General features: G+C 40.9%; 1 protein-coding gene across 1 annotated transcript in view; it reads left to right on the top strand.

Moving 5' to 3' along the window:
- The window catches only part of polr3b (polymerase (RNA) III (DNA directed) polypeptide B), a 61765-nt gene that overhangs the window by 20659 nt on the left and 17006 nt on the right, over positions 1-24100 (top strand). The window contains 11 exon segments of the mRNA XM_060923754.1: positions 447-608; positions 7422-7512; positions 7515-7621; positions 10358-10520; positions 10751-10904; positions 11501-11575; positions 11768-11866; positions 12394-12521; positions 13982-14191; positions 20284-20442; positions 20665-20782. Of these exon segments, the coding sequence (XP_060779737.1) occupies positions 447-608; positions 7422-7512; positions 7515-7621; positions 10358-10520; positions 10751-10904; positions 11501-11575; positions 11768-11866; positions 12394-12521; positions 13982-14191; positions 20284-20442; positions 20665-20782 (1466 nt within the window).

Here is a 24100-nt window from a genome sequence, read left to right as displayed (position 1 = left end):
AGAGCGCCCTGGGCAAAAGGCCAGGTCAGCCTTATCTGAACATGAGCACACCTGGTTATTACATGCTGCAGCACCCACAGGGGTGATGACATGGTATGAGATATGGAGGAGCCGGATAGAGTTAATAAAGTTGGTACTCGGGAATCGGAGCAACAAAAAGATGTGAAGCAGTGGAGTGTTGATGGGAATTAACGTATAGAAGGACGTTTGAATGCTCAACGCACATTGAATTGTTTGATGTACTAATCAACAGATTACAGCTTAGTGTAGCATTGTTGTACTTTTTATTGCTTGTTTTAGTCACTGGTTTTTATATATATATATATATATATATATATATATATATATATATATATATATATATATATATATATATATATATATATAAGTTTTGAACTTCTAGATTTCTGAAATCATGTACGTGTTGATTTGTTCTTTCCTTCCAGCTTCTGTCTCTACTGTTTGAGGATCTATTTAAGAAGTTTAACTCCGAGCTGAAGAAGATCGCTGACCAGATCATTCCCAAGCAGAGAGCGGCCCAGTTCGATGTGGTGAAACACATGCGGCAGGACCAGATCACAAACGGCATGGTTAACGCCATCTCTACTGTGAGTCTCTGCTGACTTCAAAGTGCTGTGTTCATGTCCGACACTTTGAGATGGTATGGCTGCAAATTCATCAAACAATAGCTGGTTCTCAAATGACTTTCTGTACGTGTTCTAGCCTAAGAAAACCCGTCACATGGCAAATTTTTCGGCATAGTTATGAAAACTACAGACTTTGCTGAACTGAAATGTGTTTCTTTTTGGCATGCATCTCAAGCACAAGTAACTTTTGAATGTGAAAAAGGAGAACTGCATTTAAAGATGAATTTCCAGGGGGCGTCGTGGCTCAGGTGGATAAGGTGCCATACCATAAATCCGGGGACCCGGGTTCGATTCCGACCCGAGGTCATTTCCCGATCCCTCCCCGTCTCTCTCTCCCGCTCATTTCCTGTCTCTACACTGTCCTATCCAATAAAGGTGAAAAAGCCCCAAAAAAATCTTTAAAAAAAGATGAATTTCCAGCTGCAACAATGGAGCCTCTCAGATATTTTGACAGCCGGTATCTGATTGCAATCTGAACTGATGACGCTTATGTACGTTTTGCTGTGGCACATAGCTATCCAGTACCTGAATCCAAGCATGACATTTGCTGTGAGAGGAAATCACCTTTAAAGCTAGACTGCCTTTCAGGTTTTTCAAGTGTAGGTCATAAAAAGAATTTTCCCTGACGCCCAATTATTTTTGTTTAATGGAAAGAAAGCTACTGAATTTGAATTGCAGACTTCCAATTTTATTATTTTTTTGTAAATAGAATAATTAATGACTTTAGGGACACATGGCCCTAAATTCTCTGCTATTTTTTCCTGCTTCACCATGACCCAATTCAAGAAACTACGTCATGCATCATGTGGTGGGCTTTCCCCGTTCGCGCAAGGCATTGTGGGATACAAATTTGAAACAGGACAAAAAAATGGAGGAAGTGAGCGTGCGAATGAAACATGAAAGACCGACTACAGTAACAGAAAGCGAGAAGAAAAGATGTTATGTTGTGAAGGAAAGGAAATGCAGGACCAAACTAATAAATATCAGCGGTCAGCGAGCGTCTCTGTGTGATCAGCTGTTTGTTTAGTGACACAATGATGGAACTGTCTGTGCACAAAGGTAAACCTGTAGATGGCAGTAATGCAACACTGTGGATGCCAGCTGCTGTAAAACCCAGAAGAAGAAGAAGCAGCAGCAGCTAAACCTGCACATGCGCACACGGACTTCCTCTGTCTGTTACCCCTTTTCCACCAAATCAGTTCCAGGGCTGGTTCGGAGCCGGTGCTGGTTCACAACTCGTTCAACTTGCGAGCCAGCTGAGAACCAGTTTGCTTTTCCATCGCTTGCGGTGCCACGTCATTTACGTTGCTGTATACGTCATTACGTCGCTGTATACGTCAGTTACATCGCTACGTTTGCTTAAACCTTGGTGCGAATATCGAAGCAAAAACAACACGGAAGAAGCAGCAGCAACAACAATAATAATGGATGACTTCGCGTTTGTACAGCTGCTGCTTCTCGTCGCTTAAAAATGGCGATCTTTCACGGTCTTGTTATTGTTGTTGGTCTTAACAACTCCGCCCCCCCCGCTGACGTAAGCGGTTCTTTCCTCTGGCCCAGCAGAGAGTTGGTGCTAGCCTAGAACCAGTTTTTCTGGCCCCAGAGCCAGTTCTTTGTCAGTGGAAACAGAAAACCCGGTTCCAAACTAAGCACTGGCCCCGAACCAGCCCTGGAACTGCTTTGGTGGAAAAGGGGCATGTGTGACTGTGTGAAGCGAGTGATTCCATGCACATTATTTGTGAGGGGATCCCCTCAAATAAAATAACTTCCCAGCCACAGAATGGCCTGGGCAGGGTTTTTTTTTTTTTTTTTTTTAAATATAAAAGAGATTGCAGAAATAAACATGTATCACAATGACCAAATTTCAGAGGGAACTGAATTTATGAATTTATGAAATCGGAAGGCCGTCTAGCTTTAACTAGCAAGGTTTTAGAGCTCTTTAAAGTACATATTCTGGACCCTTTTTGGTTTTTTTTTTTTGGTTTTTTTATGAAAATATGTCCCTTTACACACTCATCCAGAAGGGTAATTTTGCACAAGGCCATCTGTCTACAGCAGAAAAATATAAAATAAAACGCATCTGGAAAAACCCCAAGAGAGTCTGGAGCTAGATTTGTGACGTCGCCTGCGGAAGCGCCAGCAGGCTGCGAGAGCTTGCACAGTTTCAGTGCACAGCTTGTGTCGACCAAGTTTAGCAGCTAGCGATTTTGCATTGAAATATGGAATTGTCACCTGAGCGCAATGTTACTTCACCTTTGGATGAAGAATATAATGAGATGTCAGAATTGGGGCTTCATCTGTTTGGATTTAATGATTTAAGTAGTGAAGACAACGGAGACAACACCGGGGGTGTAAATAATACGGTCGTTTTCTCATAAACAAACCAGCGCTGCCGTAGGATTCAGAGGGAGGCGTCCCGCACGCAACGTCACGAAAATCAATGTTTGCTGGGAAATCCAAATGGCAAGTTTTTTCAGAGGCGGACCAATTCGCTTCAAATGGCTTGATTTCAACTGAATTTTTCTGGTATTGCGCAAGGTAAAAAAATTGCACAAAATGTGATAATTTGACCAAAGTTTAATATACAGTAAACTAGGAGAATTGCATTGATCTTGCTCCTGAATTTACCCGTGATGTGCACTTTAAGCAGACTGTTTTACCAGCACATGTATTAAACTGGCTCTTCACTCAACATGCTTTTTGCAGGAAGATAGCCAAGGCAAGATTAAAAACTAACATTTCCATGTTGTTTTAGTGAAATATAGTTTTTGTTTAAAAAAATTTAAGTGGCGAAGTATGTTATAGGCAGAAAGCGATTTTAACCAAAGCCAGATTTAATCTGTTTTGGGCATTTGCCAGAATTCAGTCATAGTGACATGCAATGGCTTTTTTCCAAATTGTCACATGTATACTATATTACTGTATACTGTTACAATACACTGTATAGAGGGATCCTGCATGACGTCACCGCGCCGCGAGATTTCGGTAGTCGCCATATTGGAAGACCAAGTACACATCTATGCAAGTACATACATACATAAAACAAACTACACCTGAAATGTAGCCAGGGCCGGTTCTGCCCTAATCTGGACCCGGGTGCAACATCGCGCAAACACAACACCCCCCCCCCCCCCCCCCCCCCCCCAAAAAAAAAAAACACACCAGTCTAAATCAGGACAACCAGTGTTCGAACTACGGGGGTACTCGGGGGATCCGAGATCCCCTGAAACAGACATGAGATCCTTTGAAAACATGATTTGGGAAATGTTGGGGGGTCTCTAAAATATTGGCAAAATGATGTTTATTGACATAGCATATCCGAAGTGTTGCGTTTACATCAAAGATAAAATAAACCGATATGACAACGACTGCTGCTGCCAGGTTGGTTGTTGAGTAGCCTGACTGTTTTTTTTTTCTTGCGTGTGGTATCATTGTTGACGCGAGGTTGTTTTTTGAACATGCCAATGCGGACACTATTTCCCCTGATGAGTTAGGACTTCAGATGCGATGCGTGTGTGGAGGTGTGGAGTCCGCGTGATATGTGCGTAAGATAGGCTTCTCATGTGTTTGGAGATCCGCGCTCCAAGACAAGCGCAAGCACCCCCCCAGGGAAAAAAAGGGACCCCCCGAAAATATCAGCATAGTTCGAACACTGAGGACAACCATCACATAACTATAAACATTTTATATCAACTATTTTAACTAAATGGGCTATAATAAATCAGCCTGCAGGCAGCCACGGCGAGCTGCCTCAGAAAAGGAACTATTCAATGACACAACTGAAAGCCTGCAGCTACGGCGGGCTGCCTCAGAAAAGTAACCATTTGTCCTACCTTAAAACTCGTTTTGCATTTTCTGCCTCCTTTTTTGCATTTTCGACCCTGCATTTATTTTCTTTCCTTTTCTGAAAACCCGATTTGTGTCCAGACATTTTGTTCTGCTACCAACGAACTAACTCGTCAGGTCTCGTCTCTCGAGTCCGCGATGAAGGGCAACAATTGATACATTTTTACAAACAGCCAATAGGGAGGTTGCAACGTTCAGGCTCTCCTTTGCTCACAGACACTCAGTAATGCACTTATTCTCTGTCTCCTGGCAGAAAGCTCCTTAGTTTGTTCCCCTTGTGTCTCAATCACAGCTGGTATTCTGAAGAACGACTTCTTTTCACCTTTCCCATCAGCTTTGTTGGAACACCCTAACACAGCACAAAAGTTTACCATTGTAGGTTTATGATGAATCAAGTGCCTCGTGGGTTTAAATTCCGCGCGCTGCCGTTATTTCCCCCTGATCACGAGTTTGTTGGTCTTCCAATATGGCGCAGGGTCTGTTTACTTCCGGTTTCCGGTGACGTCAGAGGGAAGGGTCTATACTCGTATACTATATGCAGTACCTAGTTTTTGCTAGATAGTAACATCTCCAGTCAAACACTTATGCAAATTGTGCCCTATAAGAAAATGGTGCTTGCTTGAACCACATCAAAATGGCATCCACAGGCACAACCATTAAAACCCCAGTTGTCCAAACCACATTGTGATTGTGGTTGAGCAGTGGTTTTACTCACTACATAGGCTATTTAATAAAATGACAGCACAGCGGGCTCTGATGGCTCCACCTTTTGTGCTACATCCAGGAGAGAAGGTTGCGATTGTGGGGTGCAAGAAGTGGAATTTTGGGGTTATTAATTTAGTTTGTTATATGGCATGAGCTACTTCCGGTAAAATCGTGTGCTCTGATTGGTTCCTTGGCAGGCAGAATTTTCCTGTAATGTCTGTGGGCAATTACGGACTTTCTTTCCAAGGTGTCAGCTTTCAATGTTGCAAACAAAACGAGAAAAGATTAATTGGAAATCAAAAATGGTTGAAACACAAAAGGCAAGAGTTACCGAGTTATTCAAGAAATGAGCAACGAAGAGCATTCAGAAAGTGAATTTTATTACCCCGAAGAGGTTGCACAGGGAAGCGAACAAGAAAGCCATGATGAAGACTACAGGTTTGACAGTGAAAACAGTGCCAGTGAAGACAAAATATAAAGATATTTTTATTTTTCTTAGAATGTTTGTCATATATTACCCAAGTGGAGAAATAAATTCAGTTTTGAAACCGCTAGCTGTTTATTCTGCATGCGTGACTCAACTATGTTACAAATATGACGTTCCTGAAAGCAGCGTCACACCTCGTTGTAATGGCCCTTTTGTTTTAATCTTAGTCATATTTACAATTTAATGATAGTCATTTTTCATGTCTTCACTGTAACCGTTTCAGTTGTCTTTTAAAGAGGAAATTAATAAATGTTATTTACCAGCTGGGAGGTCCGTATGGTGAAATACCGTGACCGAGGTCTTGAAAGTACTGAGCGAGGTCCTCTGGGCCGAGGTCAGTATTCAAGGCCGAGGTCACAGTATTTCACCATACGGACCGACCTTAAGCTGGTAAATAATATATTTTATTTTTTCTTTACCAAATTCTAACAGAAAACGAGAGCGCCCGAAAGGGAAAACCGAGGTAAGCCAAGCCGCCATTTTGAATCGTCATTCACGGCTGTAATGCAAATGGCTTCCTCCTCGGTATACAAGTGCACTTCCATGGCAGGAAAAAAAACTACATTTTGCCGCCTATGTAGTGCCCTATTTATACAAATAGGAGTCATTCAGGATTCAGCCATGTTTTTGCTCGGCGTTAGCAAGTTAGAGGTTTTTAGCTTTCTCCTGAAATGTTTTCTTTTATTTCTTCTTCCTCAGGGCAGTAAAACTCGCTTTCACTGTGAACACTGTCGTTATCGCTATCCATGCTGTAAAATTAATGCTATTCTCCTGAGAAATGCTGGCAAAAATTTATAAAATTTTTGATAATCTTATAAATAAATCTTAAGCCCTGTGATGACCTGGCGACTTGTCCAGGGTGTACCCCACCTTTCGCCCGTAGTCAGCTGGGATAGGCTCCAGCTTGCCTGCAACCCTGTAGAACAGGATAAAGCGGCTACAGATAATGAGATGAGCGAAATCTTATTTAAAAAAAAAAGATATGTTGACAAAAAAATTCTACTATGTTTGTTGTTGTGAATGAGCGAGTCGCCAGAGGTCCGTAACTGGGGTCCGTACCATAGGATACGGACCTGCTCGCCACCCAATCAGAGCGCAGGATTTGATGGAAAATGGACCGCGAAAAAAAAAAACTACTTATTAACGTCACTTGCTCGGTCTTTACAGGAAAATATCAGACTGAGGTCTTGACAGTACGGACCAAGCCGTAGGCAAGGTCCGTCCAAAAAAGACAGAGGTATGATGTATTTTCCCGTAAAAGCCAAGCAAGCAAGGTTGATAAGGAGTTAACAATATAATAAACTCCTTAATAACCTCGCTTGCTCGGCTTTTACGGGAAAATATCATACCTCTGTCTTTTTTTTGGACGGACCTTGCCGACGGCTTGGTCCGTACTGTCAAGACCTCAGTTTGATATTTTCCTGTAAAGACCGAGCAAGTGACGTCAATAAGTCATTATTAATTTACTCTTTAAGAGACAACTGAAACTGTTACAGTGAAGACAGGAAAATGACTGCATCATATCATATTCAATTAATACTGAATATCATATCCACATGAATACGGTCAAACATACTAAATTTGATAGATTTCTTCTATTTGTATATCAGCCATGACATCTCTCTTTTTATATTTTGATATTGTTCATTGTTTAAGCTCATAATATCATGAAGATATTTCTTGTTGGAAGTTTCCATGTGCTAACCACAGTTTTCACACCTCTGTGTTGTCCTCAGGGGAACTGGTCTCTGAAGAGGTTTAAGATGGACAGGCAGGGTGTGACGCAGGTGCTGTCGCGTCTCTCGTACATCTCAGCCTTGGGTATGATGACCGCATTTCCTCTCAGTTTGAGAAGACCAGGAAGGTGAGCGGGCCGCGCTCCCTGCAGCCCTCCCAGTGGGGAATGCTCTGCCCCTCAGACACTCCTGAAGGAGAGGTCAGTACAACATGTCGACATAAAAGTGAAGAGAAACACTTTTAATTAACAAAATGGGAATGGTCTGCAGTTACCACTTAACCTTCATGATCACTGCCTAATGACCGTGGAACATGGTCATCTCTTTTATATAGTGATAAAGACTTTTTTTACGATATCTTGATCCTACTATATCTTTTATACACTCACTGACCTACTTTATTAGGAACATTTTGTGCACCTGCTCATTCTTGGAATCACCCAAGCAGCCAAAAAAGCCAAGTGGCATTTTTCCAGCCTTCAACAGTGCAGTTTTCGGTGAGCTTGTACCCAGTGTAGCCTCCTTTTCTTGGCTGACAGGAGTGGAACCTGATGTAGTCCTCTGCTGTTGTAGAACCATCCAACTCAAGGTTCAGTTCTCAAGTCAAGTCAACTTTATTGTCAAATATGCTATACATGCTCGACATACAGCACAGATGAAATATCAGTCCTCTCTGACCCACGGTGCAAACAGGCAATGCAATAAATAAAAATAGAATAATTGAAAAAAACAAACAATATAAACAGTATAAACACCTCTAGATAGGAGCTAGACATAAACTAAACACTCAAACAATATAAACAGTGTAAACACTAGATAAGAACTAAACACTCAGACAATATAAACACTCTAGATATGAACTAGACGTAGACTAAACACTCATATATGAATCAATCATACATAAATTGGTCTCAAATAACCCAAACAGTCAAGGGCACTTGAAGTATAGCAGGTAAACATGAAATAAGCAGTATAAACAAACTAGCAGCTGTTAAGATGAGGTAGTGCGGAATAGTGCAAATGAGCGAGGTAAAGTGAGATGTGCGGTCCCTGAGTTCAGTGTGTTAATCAACGATGAGATGTGTGTGTTGGGGGTGGGGGACTGTGAGGATGACACATCAGATGCTGAAGGAGGGTGTGCGAGCAGAATCTGAGGCCTCAGATTCTGCCCTCTGAGATGTTTTTCTTCTCACCATGACTGTAAAAGGTGGTTATTCGAGTTGTTTGTTTAGCTCGGAATCGGTCTCCTCTTCCTGTCTTATCAACAAGGCATTTCTCCCTGCAGACCTGGCTGCTCACTGAAAGCTTTGCGTTTTCGCATGATTCTGTGTAAACTCTCGAGAGTCGTGTGTGTGAAATTCCCAAAAGGTCAGTGGTTTCTGAGATACTCCCACCATTTTTTCTGGCTACAACAACCATGCCATGGTCATAGACACTTGGATTACATTCCCCCCCCTTTTTTTGGGGGGGGGCCTTTTTCCACCTTTATTGGATAGGACAGTGTAGAGACAGGAAATGAGCGGGAGAGAGAGACGGGGAGGGATCGGGAAATGACCTCGGGTCGGAATCGAACCCGGGTCCCCGGATTTATGGTATGGCGCCTTATCCACCTGAGCCACGACGCCCCATTCCTATGTTGATATGAACATTAGCTGAAGCTTGTGCTCTGCTAATCTCTATTGATTTTATACATTGCACTGATCCCACAGGATTGTGCCGAATTTCCCAAAAACATCGCAGCACAAAGATCATCGTTAAATGGTAGAGCGAGCAGCACAATGAACACACTCTCTCTCTCTCTCTCTCTCTCTCTCTCTCTCTCTCTCTCTCTCTCTCTCAGTTAAGAGGCTTTTGGGAAACCCACCACTGGCTGATTTAGATAATTGTATGAATGAGTAGATGTAAAAGTGTTTCGAATAAAGTGGTCAGGGAGTCTATATCTCCATTCGTGTGAATGTAAGCAACATATATTTATACTTTAACAAAGACCTAACCACAATTTTATGTAATATGTATGGGTTGTTTTTTTTTTTTTTTAAATATAATCCTCTGCTGGCCGTGGCAATTTCCATCGGTCTGTCTCAGGAAAGGGTGCTCACCTTCTGAAATCAACTCCTCTCACAATTCTTGGAGGAATTTCACAAAACATGGCAAGAGGCATTGTTCTATGTCTGTACTACGCATATTGTAATTTTGTTCAATTCGGTCACATTTTACCAGAGTAAAATGTGACCGACAAAGAATAGACAGTGCCTTTGTGCCTTTGATTAACTAAATTATACTCTTGACAATTTCATGAGTGTGCTTTCTGAAATCAACTCCTCTCACAACTTGTGGAGGAATTTCACCAAACTTGGTAAAAGGCTTTGTTATATGACAGTTATACACACATTGAAATTTTGTTTAATTTGGGCAAATCTTACCAGAGTTACACCCTTTGATTATTAACAAACTTGTACTTTGGAAATTTCATCAAGGTGTCCCTGCTTTCTGAAATCAACTTCCCTCAGAATTTTTTGGAGGAATTTCATGAAACTTGGCAGGATTCTGTACGTCAGTGATGCGCATATTGCTATTTCGTTCAATTCAGTCACATTTTACCAGAGTTATGGCACAGTTGCCAGTGGGGGATATTGTGCTCAGAGCGCACTTGTTCATATTTATTGGAGAAACGAAGACAAGCCATTAGTGTAAAATTTCTCATACTCACAGCTACATACTTCCTGATGCGTTCACTGAGCTTGCTGTATAGTAATATTCTGTAAGATTAATGACTAAATAAGAAGCTGGTACTTTATGAAATTAAAAGTGCTGATTTTATTTTATTTTTTTTAATTAATTCAAATTCGAGTAGCTTCAATATCTACTTTTAATATTTTTTAGCCTTAGATTAGTGACTAGATTTTAAATGCGTTTATTGGACGTTTGTGGTTCAGGCTTGTGGTCTGGTGAAGAATCTGGCTCTGATGACACACATCACCACCGACATGGAGGATGGACCCATTATTAAGCTGGCCTTTAACCTGGGCGTGGAGGACGTCAATCTGCTGTGTGGAGAGGAACTCTCCTACCCCACTGTCTTCCTTGTCTTCCTGAATGGTAACACCCATTCAACCTTTCACATGCAGAAGCATCCCCTGGTCTATATTTATTTATTTTAAAATAATATACTTTTTCACTTTTTTTTTTTTTCCCCATTTGATTTCTTTTTTTTTTTTTTACATGGAAGGTTATTGCTTAGAAGCATAGCATTTGTTTATCTACACTAATGAACATGTCAGCTGAGGTTCCCTACAAAGAGCAATTCCAGACTATGTATGTTTCTGTAGGTAACATCTTGGGAGTGATTCGAGACCACCATAAGCTCATTAACACATTCAGGCTGATGAGAAGAGCCGGATTCATTAATGAGTTCGTTTCCATCTCCACCAATGTGACAGACCGCTGCGTGTATATCTCCTCTGACGGGGGACGCCTCTGCAGGTAGAGAGCCTCACTGTGCTCGCCGAACACTCCAAATTATTTAGAGTAGGGGTGTGATGCTGTGTGTCTCTGTATCTGTTTAATGCTCCAGATGTTAATCCCTGTATTCAAATTTTAAACAGAAGTGGCTATGGCCCAAACCAGAAGTATTTATTTTTTTTTTTTAATCTCATTTTATTTACAATGAGATTTGCATGAGACAAATTATTTTAATCCCACCGGAACTGTTATTTTTGCTTGTAGCTGTTTGTGACACTTTTTCTAATGAACGCAGTTGCTTTTGTTTCCCAAAATATATCTGATCACTCACCCATGTGAAAGTAAAAGCTTTCTGCTCATGTGACTTTCTCCAAAAAAAAGTGTGTGCCTCCTGTTCATATATATTAGTCAGAACATTTCATAATAGGTTACATCCTTAGTTTAGAGAGAAGGAAAAACTATTCTGGTGTTGTATGGTGATGGCACGTTTAATATCTTCTATGGCACAGTTGTGGTTTAGTGTAACACAAGTGTCTGGCTTTATTTTTGGTGTAAAGCCTGTTTCTCAGATAATAGTGAAAGCTTCATTCAGTGCTGATTGTTTTGTGCTTTGCCAGACCCTACATCATTGTGAAGAACGGGCAGCCGGCTGTGAAGAACAAACACATCGAGGAGCTGTCTCAGGGCTACAGGTGCACTTCAGTGGGATCAATAGTCGAAACACTCATTGATTTTGAAAAGAGGCTTAAACAAGCCTTCTTTCTTCTGTTCTTTTTGTCTTAGCATTTTAGAAACGCTGCATTTGGCAAACATTTATATACTCGGGATACTTTATCAAAGCCATTGTTAAAAAAAGAAAAAAAACAAACTCTATTTCCATGCAGGACCTTTGAGGACTTCCTACATGAAAGTCTGGTGGAGTATCTGGATGTGAATGAGGAGAATGACTGTAGCATTGCTCTGTATGAACACATGATCACCAAGTGAGTTTTATTAGTGCATGTAGCTTGCTTTTGGTGTTTTCGTAGTAGGGTTGATGTTCACATAGACACACGACCTGTTGACTGTAAAAAATCTGATTTTGGCATCATGTGCAATGAAATAATTGCTTGTATTTTAACAGCAGTGCTATACTACAGAGGTGGTAGCATCAAGAATCTTGGAAGTGTTTAACTTGTTTAATTGACCAAATAGGAGGAACTTTTTCATTTTCCTAGTTTGTGTGGTTGCACTTAATCACATACAAGACTCTCTCCTTCAGCCTATCTCCAATTTTGATCCAAATATAACAAGAAGAAGCATTTTTCACTGTCTGGTTGTGTTTGTGCAGATGTATAAAAACAAAAGAGATCAGATTAAAGTATACATGCGCTGAATACATAGTTGAAAACGGTCTTTATTTTTGTCTTGTACACATGACCCTTTGGATAACGTGGCAGGTGCAGAAAGCAGACAGTTGTGCTTACATGCATACTAAAAATTCCAATGTATGTTTAATGGTGTGTTGCAGGGACACTACTCATTTGGAAATTGAGCCGTTCACTCTCCTGGGGGTTTGTGCTGGATTGATTCCTTATCCCCATCATAACCAATCCCCCAGGAACACCTATCAGTGTGCTATGGGCAAGCAGGCCATGGGTAAGAGTTGTGTGTCTAACCTCATCATTTTCACAACTAAATAATTGTGTATCTTACACACAGACTCACATGCACACACTCTGCAGGATATTCATGTTCACGGTGGCATTCACACGCTTAGACACACTAAAGTAAGTGTGGGTGTTTGTGTGTACATCAAACATCTCCTGCCAGCGTGTGTGTGTGTGTGGGGCCGAGAAAAGAACCACTACACATGGTCTCCCCAAGTGTCATTAGCCATTCATTGTGTCTTGCTCAGTTTGTGCAGAGGGTTAGTGTGCTCAGCTGCACCAGAGAGCGAGAGAGAATACACACCGCTCCCTGGTTACCAGAACTACACCCCCACCCCGGTCTTTACAAAACCAATGACACTGCAGCTACGTTTGGCCCGATATCCTTGCCCTTGTCTCTTGTGGGTTTTTTGCGGATGGCCCTATACATGTGCAAATCTCTCTGTGTGGCCCCGGACCCATTTTCACACACTGTGTGCTTGTACCCTGATTGTGAAGTAATAGCATCTGACAAATGTCAAGGCCTCAAGGGACGGCTGCTATTCTTTCATAACTTTGCCTGGGTGGATTAAGGAGACGGTTCTCTGTCAGACTGCATCATGCTGGAACACTGCGGCTAAAGATACTGTCACTTTTAAATGCACTCGCATCCACCAGCCTGAAGTTAGTTAAGCATGAAAAGGTTATTTAGGGGAGGTTTTGGGGATGCAGATTTGGCCGTCTTGAATGAATTCTGCATTTACAATTATTCTTCGGTTTGGACTAAGCTTTGCAAAACCAACATTTCTCTGGTTCAGACTAGATTTTTTTCAAGGTCTGTGCAATTTAATTTAATTCACTAGTACTACTAATAATAATAATTCAGGGAGATAGGATTTAAATTTTCTAGATATTCTACCGCTCATCTGTACAGCCATATAAGGTGATCATACTGACTTGCTGCTGCTACTACTAGATATTTGTGCAAAGCAAATATTTTCCAGGGGCGGTACGGTGGTGTAGTGGTTAGCGCTGTCGCCTCACAGCAAGAAGGTCCGGGTTCAAGCCCTGTGGCCGGTGAGGGCCTTTCTGTGCGGAGTTTGCATGTTCTCCCCGTGTCCGCGTGGGTTTCCTCCGGGTGCTCCGGTTTCCCCCACAGTCCAAAGACATGCAGGTTAGGTTAACTGGTGACTCTAAATTGATCGTAGGTGTGAATGTGAGTGGTTGTCTGTGTCTATGTGTCAGCCCTGTGATGACCTGGCGACTTGTCCAGGGTGTACCCCGCCTTTCGCCCGTAGTCAGCTGGGATAGGCTCCAGCTTGCCTGCGACCCTGTAGAACAGGATAAAGCGGCTACAGATAATGAGATGAGATGAAATATTTTCCACCAGACTTGACAATATGAACTCGCGTTCTTCTTCTCTTTTGCCTGTTTGCCCATTCACTATCAAGTGTTTTCTGTTTTCCACAGGTACTATTGGATATAACCAGAGGAATCGTATAGACACACTGATGTACCTGTTGGCTTATCCACAGAGGCCCATGGTAAAGACAAAGACCATTGAATTGATTGACTTTGAGAAGCTACCTGCAGGTCAGAATGCAACAGTGGCTGTGATGAGCTACAGCGGTTATGATATAGAGGACGCTTTGGTACTAAATAAAGCCTCTCTGGACAGAGGTAAGAGTGCAAATTAAGACAACACTTTTAGTGCTGATGACCTCAGCACTAAAATGTGCCGTCAGATAATCTGCTATATGAACACACTCAGAAAAACACTATTAAAGTGTACTGTGTCACTGGGGTGCTACCCACAAAGGTATACATTTTGTACCTTTTAGTAGGTATCTTTTTTACCTAGAAAGGTGCACGCAGTGTACCTTTTTAAAGATTTACTCAAACTAATTATGCGCCATTTACCGTATTTTCCGGACTATACGTCGCTCTGGAGTTTAAGTCGCATCAGCCAACAAATGCATTATGAAGACGAAAAAACATGTATATGTCGCACCGGACTACAAGTCGTACTTTTTTGAAGGGTTATTCTATCCATAGAATCTGTGATTCTATCTGATAAGCGGCGCGTGGTTACTGCGCGACTGCATTGTTTATTTAATAAACGAACAGCTGAGCAGTGATAACGCGCCCTTTGCTCTGCAGGTAGCCTAGTCGGATTATTTTAAATATCTACTACTATCTTTAATACTATCACTATCGTTATTACTAATATTATTATTATTATAACTAATATTAATAGCCTATTACTGATGCATTAATCAGTTTGCTTTTAGAATATTTTTACCGGTAGGGCTTATTATCGCCCCATGGCTCTTTCATCTGTGTTATTAAAGCTGTAGTCATCATCGAGGAGTGTCATTCTTCATTTTTGTCGAATTTTATTTCATCAAATCAGAGGTCAAGTAGGCTATAGGTATATCATCTCCAAAGACAGGTACGGTAGTAAAAACAACCGTCTAGTGAAAAAACAACAACAACAACAACAACCGCTCAGAGAAAAAAAACAGGCAGAAAGTGCGCCTGCCAGTTAACGTCATATCAGATAAAAACATTAAACGTTATTCAGACCATTAACACCATAACATCAGAGACGAAGAATAAAGTTCATCTTTATTTTTAAAAATGCAAAACAATCATTTATAATAGCCCAGAGAAAAACTGGCTGAATATGTACAGTAACATCAAGTTATTCAATAGCCTATAGGCCTAAAATCAGGGCTTAATTTGAGCCGGAACATGACGGAACAAGATCCGTAACCTCCGTTGTCGGATCCGGCAGATATTTTCATTTCATTTGGTGTTCCGGCAGCTATTTAAATGGATCAGCTCACCTCCGTGACCATCACAAAGGGAAAAAAAATCAAACAATAAATTAAATAAGTAAATAAAAATTTATTTAGTGTTCGGTTTTGATTTTGATATCTGTTGTTGATTTCTCTCCTATGACATCCACAAAATCTATGCGAAAGGGGAAGGGGGAGGGACATGGGGTGTATACTTCCGCTCAATAGAACACTGGGTTTTTTGTAGCCGTTAGCTTGCGCTGTGGAAAAAATGGCAAAAAAACAAGAAAGCTTACTAAAATTTTTAAAATGAATTCTCCAACTTGTTTTGTAAACCCTTTATTTCTTAACTATTACTTGAATTGATTGCACTTATGTTTGCTGGCACTGCTTTTAATGAGCAGGAGAAAAACCGGGAGGGCACGGAAAATGACCGCAGGTCGAAATCGAACCCGGGTCCCCGGATTTATGGTATGGCGCCTTACCCACCTGAGCCACGAAGTCCCGCTGGCATTGCTTTTAAATAACCTACTTAAATCCTTAAAATGAGTCATTTAACTCATGTCTTGTGTGATCTGATCAATGGTGAAATAAACCGGTTGTGATATGAGTACAGTCTGTTATTTTAGAAGATAAATTTAATATATAATTTAATATATAGCCTAATAAAAAATATTTTATAACATCACGACATATTACTGTCTGTAACTGTTCATCACTAAAGCGTTTTCTAAGATCATAATGTCTGATATTATTATTATTTTATTTATTTTTTTTGTACACACACAGTAAGCGCGTGTGCGTAAAGCTATAGTAAACCACGCCCCGCCTTTTTTTTTTTTTTTTTTGAGTCGCCGGACCCACCCACCTCCTGCGTTCTGGGACCTCCCACTTCACAAATTAAGCACTGCCTAAAATCATTACATAACTTATTTAAATAACTATAGGCCTATCATTAATAATAAAACACAGGTCAATCAAGTTTATCAAGCTGACGATTTCACTCCAAATCAGCAAATCCATTGAATTCCTCATCCTCGGTGTCGCTTCTGAACAACTCTGCCAATTCCAGCGGCAGACGAAGCGCCGTTTCCTCTTCTGCGTGGCTGTCGTCAGACTCGGCATCAGCTCCAGTTATTCCGCGGTGAAAAAAAAAAAACATATATACGTCGCACCGGGGTATAAGTCACATGGCCAGCCAAACCATGAAAAAAAGTGCGACTTATAGTCCAAAAAATACGGTACATACCTTAAAACATATTTTAAAGTGCATATCACGGGTAAATTCAGGAGCAAGGTCAATGTAATTCTCCTATTTTATATTAAACTTTGGTCAAATATCTGTAACATTCTGCATTCTCTGCAATTTTTTTACCTTGCGCAATACCAGAAAAATTCAGTTGAAATCAAGCCATTTGAGGCGAATTGGTCCGCCTCTGAAAAAACTTGGCATTTGGATTTCCCGGCAAACATTGATTTTCGTGACGTCGCGTGCGGGACGCCTCCCTCTGAATCCTCCGTCAGCGCTGGTTTGTTTATGAGAAAACGACCTGGTGGTTTTCTGCAAATTTCTTCAACGTTATCGCGTAATTATTAAAATGGTTAACAGATGTATCGTAGGAGGGTGTAGCAACACCAATCATGATGGGATTAGTACTCATCGTTTTCCAAAAGACCAGACAATGAGAGAGAAATGGGAGCGCTTGGTCTACACAGGCTGTGCACTGAAACCGTGCAAAGCTCGCGCAGCCTGCTGGCGCTTCCGCAGGTAACATCACGAATCTGGCTCCAGACTCCCTTGGGATTTTTCCAGACGCGTTTTATTTTATTTTTTTCTGCTGTAGACAGATGGCCTTGTGCAAAATTACCCTTCTGGATGAGTGTGTAAAGGGACATACTTTCAGATTTTAAAAAAAACGAAATTGGTCCAGAATATGCACTTTAAAGGTATACTATGGGCATGTTTCCAGGGCAACATGCATATTAATGGTACAAAAGATGTACCTTTTAGGCTACCAGCCCAATGACATGGAAAGTTAGTTTTCCTGAGAGTGCATCATAGAAAAATAACTTTCACCTTCAGTGGCATAATCCAGCATTTTTTAACCTCACCATCTATTTGCTAGTGTAGCTTGAGTGTGACGACCATGAACAAGAATTTCAGCATGTCTCCCAGTGTTGAGGAATGAACATCGTCTTTTTTTTTTTTAAAGATTTTTTTTGGGGCTTTTTTCACCTTTATTATTGGATAGGACAGTGTAGAGACAGGAAATGAGGGGGAGAGAGAGACGGGGAGGGATCGGGAAATGATCTCGGGCCGGAATCGAACCCGGGTCCCCGGATTTATGGTATGGCACCTTATCCACCTGAGCCACGACGCCCCCTGAACATCGTTTTTTACATGAAATTCTCCTGAAGCAGAAGTCTAAGGGCAGTCAGTAAACCTTAATGAGAATCTCATGCATTTGAGTGACACTTAATCAAGAGTATTTATAAAATTTATGCTTTAAATCTGTAGTGTGTCAATTTAGCAATAGCACTCCTTTTTCAGAAGAAAACAATGTGTAGGGTGGCCCGTCATTAACGTCGTGTACCTCAACGTAAATGCAACAATCAAGCTACAGAACAACAGGTTTTTCTTTTCAACAGGTTCCCTGGTGGGTCTCATCCTAAGGGATTTTATTTTGTTAAACGGTGTGCTACAGAAGTGATAATAGACAGGTTGAAAAACACAAGTATTCCTTGAAATCTTGTTTCGACAGAAATTGAGCTCAAGATCAGACCTTTGTTCGTCACGTGTATTTGTAGTTGCTACAAAGGTGCAGTGAAATGACATGGCAACTCCAAAGGCTGTGTGTAACAAGAACAATATACAGAGATTTTATAATGGGTATAAGGAAAGAGGTGGTGTGCAAGACGACGCACCTGAAAAGGTGTATATGCTGTATGTGTGGATTTGTGTATGTAGTATTGTACATATGTATGGCCATTTAAATTGTCCAGTGTGAGTGAAAATATGACATGAGACAAGTACGGGCAGTGTCTTGATTGAGGCGCGAGGGGATGGGTGGCATGCATAAATGTAAGGAGCCAGAGGGAGTTGGTGGTTGAGTTGAGGGTTCTCATGACTTGAGGAATAAAGCTCCTCCTTAGGCTGGGCATACACTGTGCGATTTTTGGCCCGATTTTGACACGATTTTCACTCGTGCGACTATTTTGGAGATCGGGCCGATTTTTGGCTCAATCGTGCGTCTTGGATCGTGTAGTATACATGGGGTAACGACAAGCGATTAACACCTCACGACCTCCTCCCGATCGATCGAATGAAAATCAAACATGTTTGAAATCCTGGTCGCCCATCGTGAGGCTATCGCACTGTTGAAGCAGTGTCACGAGCCGATTTACCTCAACCTGTCACATTACACATGCGCGAACACAGATACGGAAGAGAAAACAAACACTGAGCAGCACTTCCGGTCTCCTCCTCTTCTTCACGTTTAGAGATGGGATTTATGGCTCTTTGATGGGATCCGCATCTTTGTGATCCGTTCTTTGAAAAGAGCCGTTCAAAAGACTGGCTCATTTGGCTCTTTTTTTTTTTTTTTAAATATTTATTCAGTTTTAAGAAGCCAGCGTCTAAAGAAGCCAGGTCCCTCTGCTTAGACAGTGACATCAATATTTCTGGACATACCTTTTATATAAAGCAACCTAGACTTACATTATTGTAACCCCTAAACGCTCATAAATAACCATTAAAAAACAATGAGGGCTTCAATGAATGTCCATGCAGAACGGCTTTTCTGTAAAAAAAAAAAAAAAAGAACCCACTCAAGAACATAGTTATCAAGAACGCAAGAATATTTTATAGAAAAACACTTGTTTTACAAAAATATTTAAGTCTGAGATACAAAATAGATACAACTAGACAAACAGATAAATAAAATACACAAAAATAGAACAAACAAAATGACGATAGAATAAATTAAATGAACGTCCATGCAAAGTAGTTTTCCCACAATATTATCATTAATATCACACAATAACATTATAAACTATCTGAAACACAGTACAGAAAAAGAACGACAGAAAGAACGGCTCCTCCAGCTCGAGACTCGGTTCTCATCGTTCATGCCTAGGAGCCGTTCAAAAGAATCGGTTCGTGGGGGCGTCGTGGCTCAGGTGGATAAGGCGCCATACCATAAATCCGGGGACCCGGGTTTGATTCCGACCTGAGGTCACTTCCTGATCCCTCCCCGTCTCTCTCTCTCCCGCTCATTTCCTGTCTCTACACTGTCCTATCCAATAAAGGTGAAAAAGCCCCCCAAAAAAAATCTTTAAAAGAATCGGTTCGTTCGCGAACGTCACAACACTATTCACGTTGCGTTGCAGTTCCGGATACAAGAATCTGGAAGTATGGGAAGTACAGTGTGAGCAGTCAGATCGCATCCGAGCATCGGATCGTATAGTGTGAGAACAGGAATGGGAAGAACAGGAATGGGAAGTACAGTGTGAGCAGTCAGATCGCATCCGAGCATCGGATCGTATAGTGTGAGAACAGGAATCGTAAGCTGCGTGCTGTTTACCCCTGCGATTCACTCGTACAGTGTGAGCAGCAGCTAAATACCGCAATTGAAAAAATCGCACAGTGTCTGCCCAGCCTTAGGATGTGCTGCCAGACCACCAAAACAGTCCATAGTTGGGTCCTGCACTGCCTGGTATAGATGTCCTGTAGACTGGGCAGTGCTGATCTGGTGATCCCTTCAGTAACCCTCTGCAGGGCTTTGCAGTTCCTGTACCAGGTGGTGGTGATCCTACTGAGGATGCTGTATATGAATTACACTCATGAATACCTGTTTGTTCCTAGACGCTTTAAATAGCAAACAGCTAATGATTTATTAGAGAAAAAGCCTTTTCCGTTCTCCACATTACTCACTATGCTCATCTCCGTTCTTTGCTCTTCCTTCACCTCAGGCTTTGGCAGGTGTCTTGTGTACAAGAACGCAAAGTGCACACTAAGACGTTACACTAACCAGACCTTTGACAAGGTCATGGGTCCCATGCTGGATGCAGAAACACGGAAGCCCATTTGGAGACACAGCATCCTGGATGCTGACGGCATTTGTTCCCCTGGTGAGCAGTGCAGAGATTCACTTCATTAAAGTGGAGTAAAGGGGCTGGGAGATGCTGTATTCTGCTGCATAAATGACATGTATACACTGTGTAACGTTTTATACATATGCTGCCTGGAACTGCTTTCCCTTCATTAAAGGGTATACATATCGGCAAATTTGGAAATGGGATAGGAGTCAGATTCTAGGCATGTGGATCAAAGTGTGTTGTGTTGTGTACCAGGGGAGCGAGTGGAGAATAAGCAGGTTCTGGTGAATAAGTCCATGCCCACGGTCACCCAAACACCACTGGAGGGCAGTACCCAGCCAAACCAACCACAGTACAGAGATGTGCCAATCACGTGAGTTTGTTTGCTTCATAGTCAGTATAATTAGGCATCACACTTATCCTGAAGTACCATTAAATGTAAAAATGGTGATCTCTTATTTCATGACTTGTAGGGTTTTTTTGTTTGTTTGTTTTAGAAATTTAACTTTTTTTTTTTTTCAGGTGTAAAACTACATAAAATATGTTTAAGCCATTAGGATTATCATGGCCAGATATGCTGGTTATGAACATTACTAACATTTTCCTTCATCATTAGAATTAATTCATCATTAGTTTTTTGTTCATCATTAGCATTATGTACTGTTGGGGTCCAAAAGTCTGAGACCAAACTGAAAACAATTTTATGTAGTGTAAAAGAGGAAATAAATGTTTAGAACAAATTAAGTAAATGTTCAGTATCTTCAGTATGAGAATATTCAGTGTTCAAGATCCTACATTATTTCAAGGTCACTCTTTATTTATTTATTTATTTATTTATTTATTTTAAATTTAAGCAAATTTGTGATATTGACCATGTTAACACGTTTTCTTTGAGTCTCACCCCTTCTACTGACTCATGTGTTCAGAAGCGACTCCAGTGGATTTGAACAGATACTGAAACTAAATCTGGGACATTGAGTTGCGTTTTCCAATACCTTCACTCGTGAGAAAATCGATGAATTATTTTGATAAATTTGGGGATTATTTTTTTTTTGGTTTGTAAACGTGTCCTGTATAATAAGAAAATCACACGTTGGCTTGAAGATATGAAGTTTATCTTCTCATGTTGAAAAACTTGTATTTTTCATACGAAACGCATCGTGGATCTGAGTGGCATATTTTCCCGATATTTCACTCCAATGACGTCACTCCCAGCGTTTTCCCGCTGACTTGATCTGCGTTGTCAAAATGGCAAACCGGTTCAAAATTAAAACTCTCTTGATTAACTTTTTTAAAATTTGGACGTGTCCATATAATATAAAGAACATTACACAGTGGTACGAAGATATTTTCTCGTGTTTAAAAATATTTCACTTGTTCACTACGCTCACTTGTTTCACTCATTGATTCACATAGTGCATGAATGCTATCCCTTATGGTCCAATCCCACAGAAGAGTTACCGTAGCACAAACTGCTGAAAAACTTAATGCTGACTAAAACAGAAAGGTTCCAGCGTTAACTTTTTCAGCAGCTTGTGCTACAGTAGCTCTTCTGTGGGATTGGACCATATGGGTTCGCCTTGATGCCCCATGTGAATCAGTGAGTCTTCCACACCCATGACCCTGTCGTTGGTTCACCGGTTGCCCTTCCTTGGACCACTTTTGGTCGGTACTAACCAGTGTGTACCAGGAACACCCCACAAGATGTGCCATTTCGGAGCTGCTCAGACTCGGTCGTCTCACCATCACAATTCGGCCCTTGTCAAAGTCATTCAGATCCTTACGTTTGCCCATTTTTCCTGCTTCCAACACATCAACTTCGAGAACTGACTGTTCTCTTGCTGCTTAATATATCCCACCCCTTGACAGATGCCACTGTAACAAGATAACCAATGTTATCAAATTAATTTTTTACACCGTTTTAATTGGCGGAGCGAGCTGCCAACAAATAGCCTGCTCATGCACGTTATGGTGGAAAGCCATTTTGCTGCAAACAGTGGTCTGCTCATGCGTAGTTACTTTGCACTTTTGTATTTTGAGTTCTATGAGAGGTAAATAAAACGGTGATTGCATCTGATTTCTTTGTTATTGTTTGACTCATCGTGTGAACTTTTATAATTAGTATTTCAAAAAAATTTGAATGATTAAAACAGAGTTCAATAATTTTCACAAAATATGTTAGTAGTGAGCAAGCAATTATTTCCCAATGCCGTGTGTGTGTGTGTGTGAGAGAGAGAGAGGACAAGTTGCACGAAGATATGAAGTTTATCTTTGAGTGGTGAAAGATCTCATCACAAGTAAGTGAACGACTGATGTATGTTCAACACGAGAAGATAAACGTCATATATTTGCACCACTGTGCAATGTTCTTTATATTATATGGATGCATCCACACACAAAAAATGGAAATTAATCAAAAGAATTTTAATTTTGAACGGGTTCACCATTTTGACAACACGCATCGAGTCAGCAGGAAAACACTGGGAGTGACGTCATCAGATTGAAATATCGTAAATTGTCACTCCGATCCGTGCCTTTAAAGCATTCGCACCCTCGTCTTGGTATAAATTAGTCATCTTAAATTGGATTACCTCCCAAGTATGGAAGATTTTAAAGCTAGGATCAAGGACTATTTGACTACTGAATGAACATGTCCTCTTACTGAACGCAGCTGGTGATTATAATGTAATGATGTGATTTTGCCAATTTGTTTTAACAGTTTTTTATTTATTTACTTACTTACTTACACCCCCCACCCCCCAAGTTTGTGTTTTATGTGGATCTACTGTGCTGCTCTCTTGGCCAGGATCCCCTTGCAAAAGAGATTCTGAATCTCAGTGCGTTTACATGCACATAGAGAAAATCGAATTTCTGCTGTTGCTCGACTGAAATTGAAGTTCTAAATGCCATGGAAACACCTTAGCTCGGCTGAAATTGAACCGAACTTGATTTCTCATAATCGAGCTACACGACCTAGATTATGCGATTGTAGCCGAGCTACTTGGTGCATGTAAACCCTATCGAGCTACGTAGTCGAGCTACTTACTTCAGCACTGCCCCTTCCGGAAGTGACGAGTGACGAGACCACAAGCGGGGGAAACAACAGCTTCGGTCGGCATGACAACGAATCATGACAACGGCATGAATCTTTTCTTTTTGTGGCATTGTTTGCACGGTTAAAATTTAGCTCACTCACTGTATCACCAAATACATCTGTACAGCTGTTGCATAGCTGTGAATTGTGTACATAAGTCACTGTATTTGTGTGTGTGTGTGTGTGTGTGTGTGTGTATATATATATATATATATATATATATATATATATATATATATATATATATATATATATATATACACACACACACGTGTGTGTGTATATGTCCAACATCTGAAGAATGTCAATAAAAACAAAACAATTGAACTTTGTGTGTTTATTAAGACATAAGTTAAATTGTAAGCAAAAAATGGACTTTAGAAAAATATTTTTTGTAAGCAAAAAAATGGACTTTAGAAAAATATACAATTGTGCAAAATAAGTTGTCTTACAAAACAGTGGTCTGCGCAGGACAGTTTGTAGCCATACAGTCTGTTAGAGCAAGCCTAACAGCTTGAGCACGGAACTTGTGAACACGAAACTGGTCCAGTGTTGCCAGATTGGGCGGTTTTAAGTGCATTTTGGCAGATTTGAACA

The sequence above is a fragment of the Neoarius graeffei genome, chromosome 6, assembly GCF_027579695.1.
Source record: "Neoarius graeffei isolate fNeoGra1 chromosome 6, fNeoGra1.pri, whole genome shotgun sequence".
NCBI lineage: Eukaryota > Metazoa > Chordata > Actinopteri > Siluriformes > Ariidae > Neoarius > Neoarius graeffei.
The sequence above is the reverse complement of the archived record's forward strand: the minus strand, read 5'-3'. Positions and strand labels throughout refer to the sequence as shown.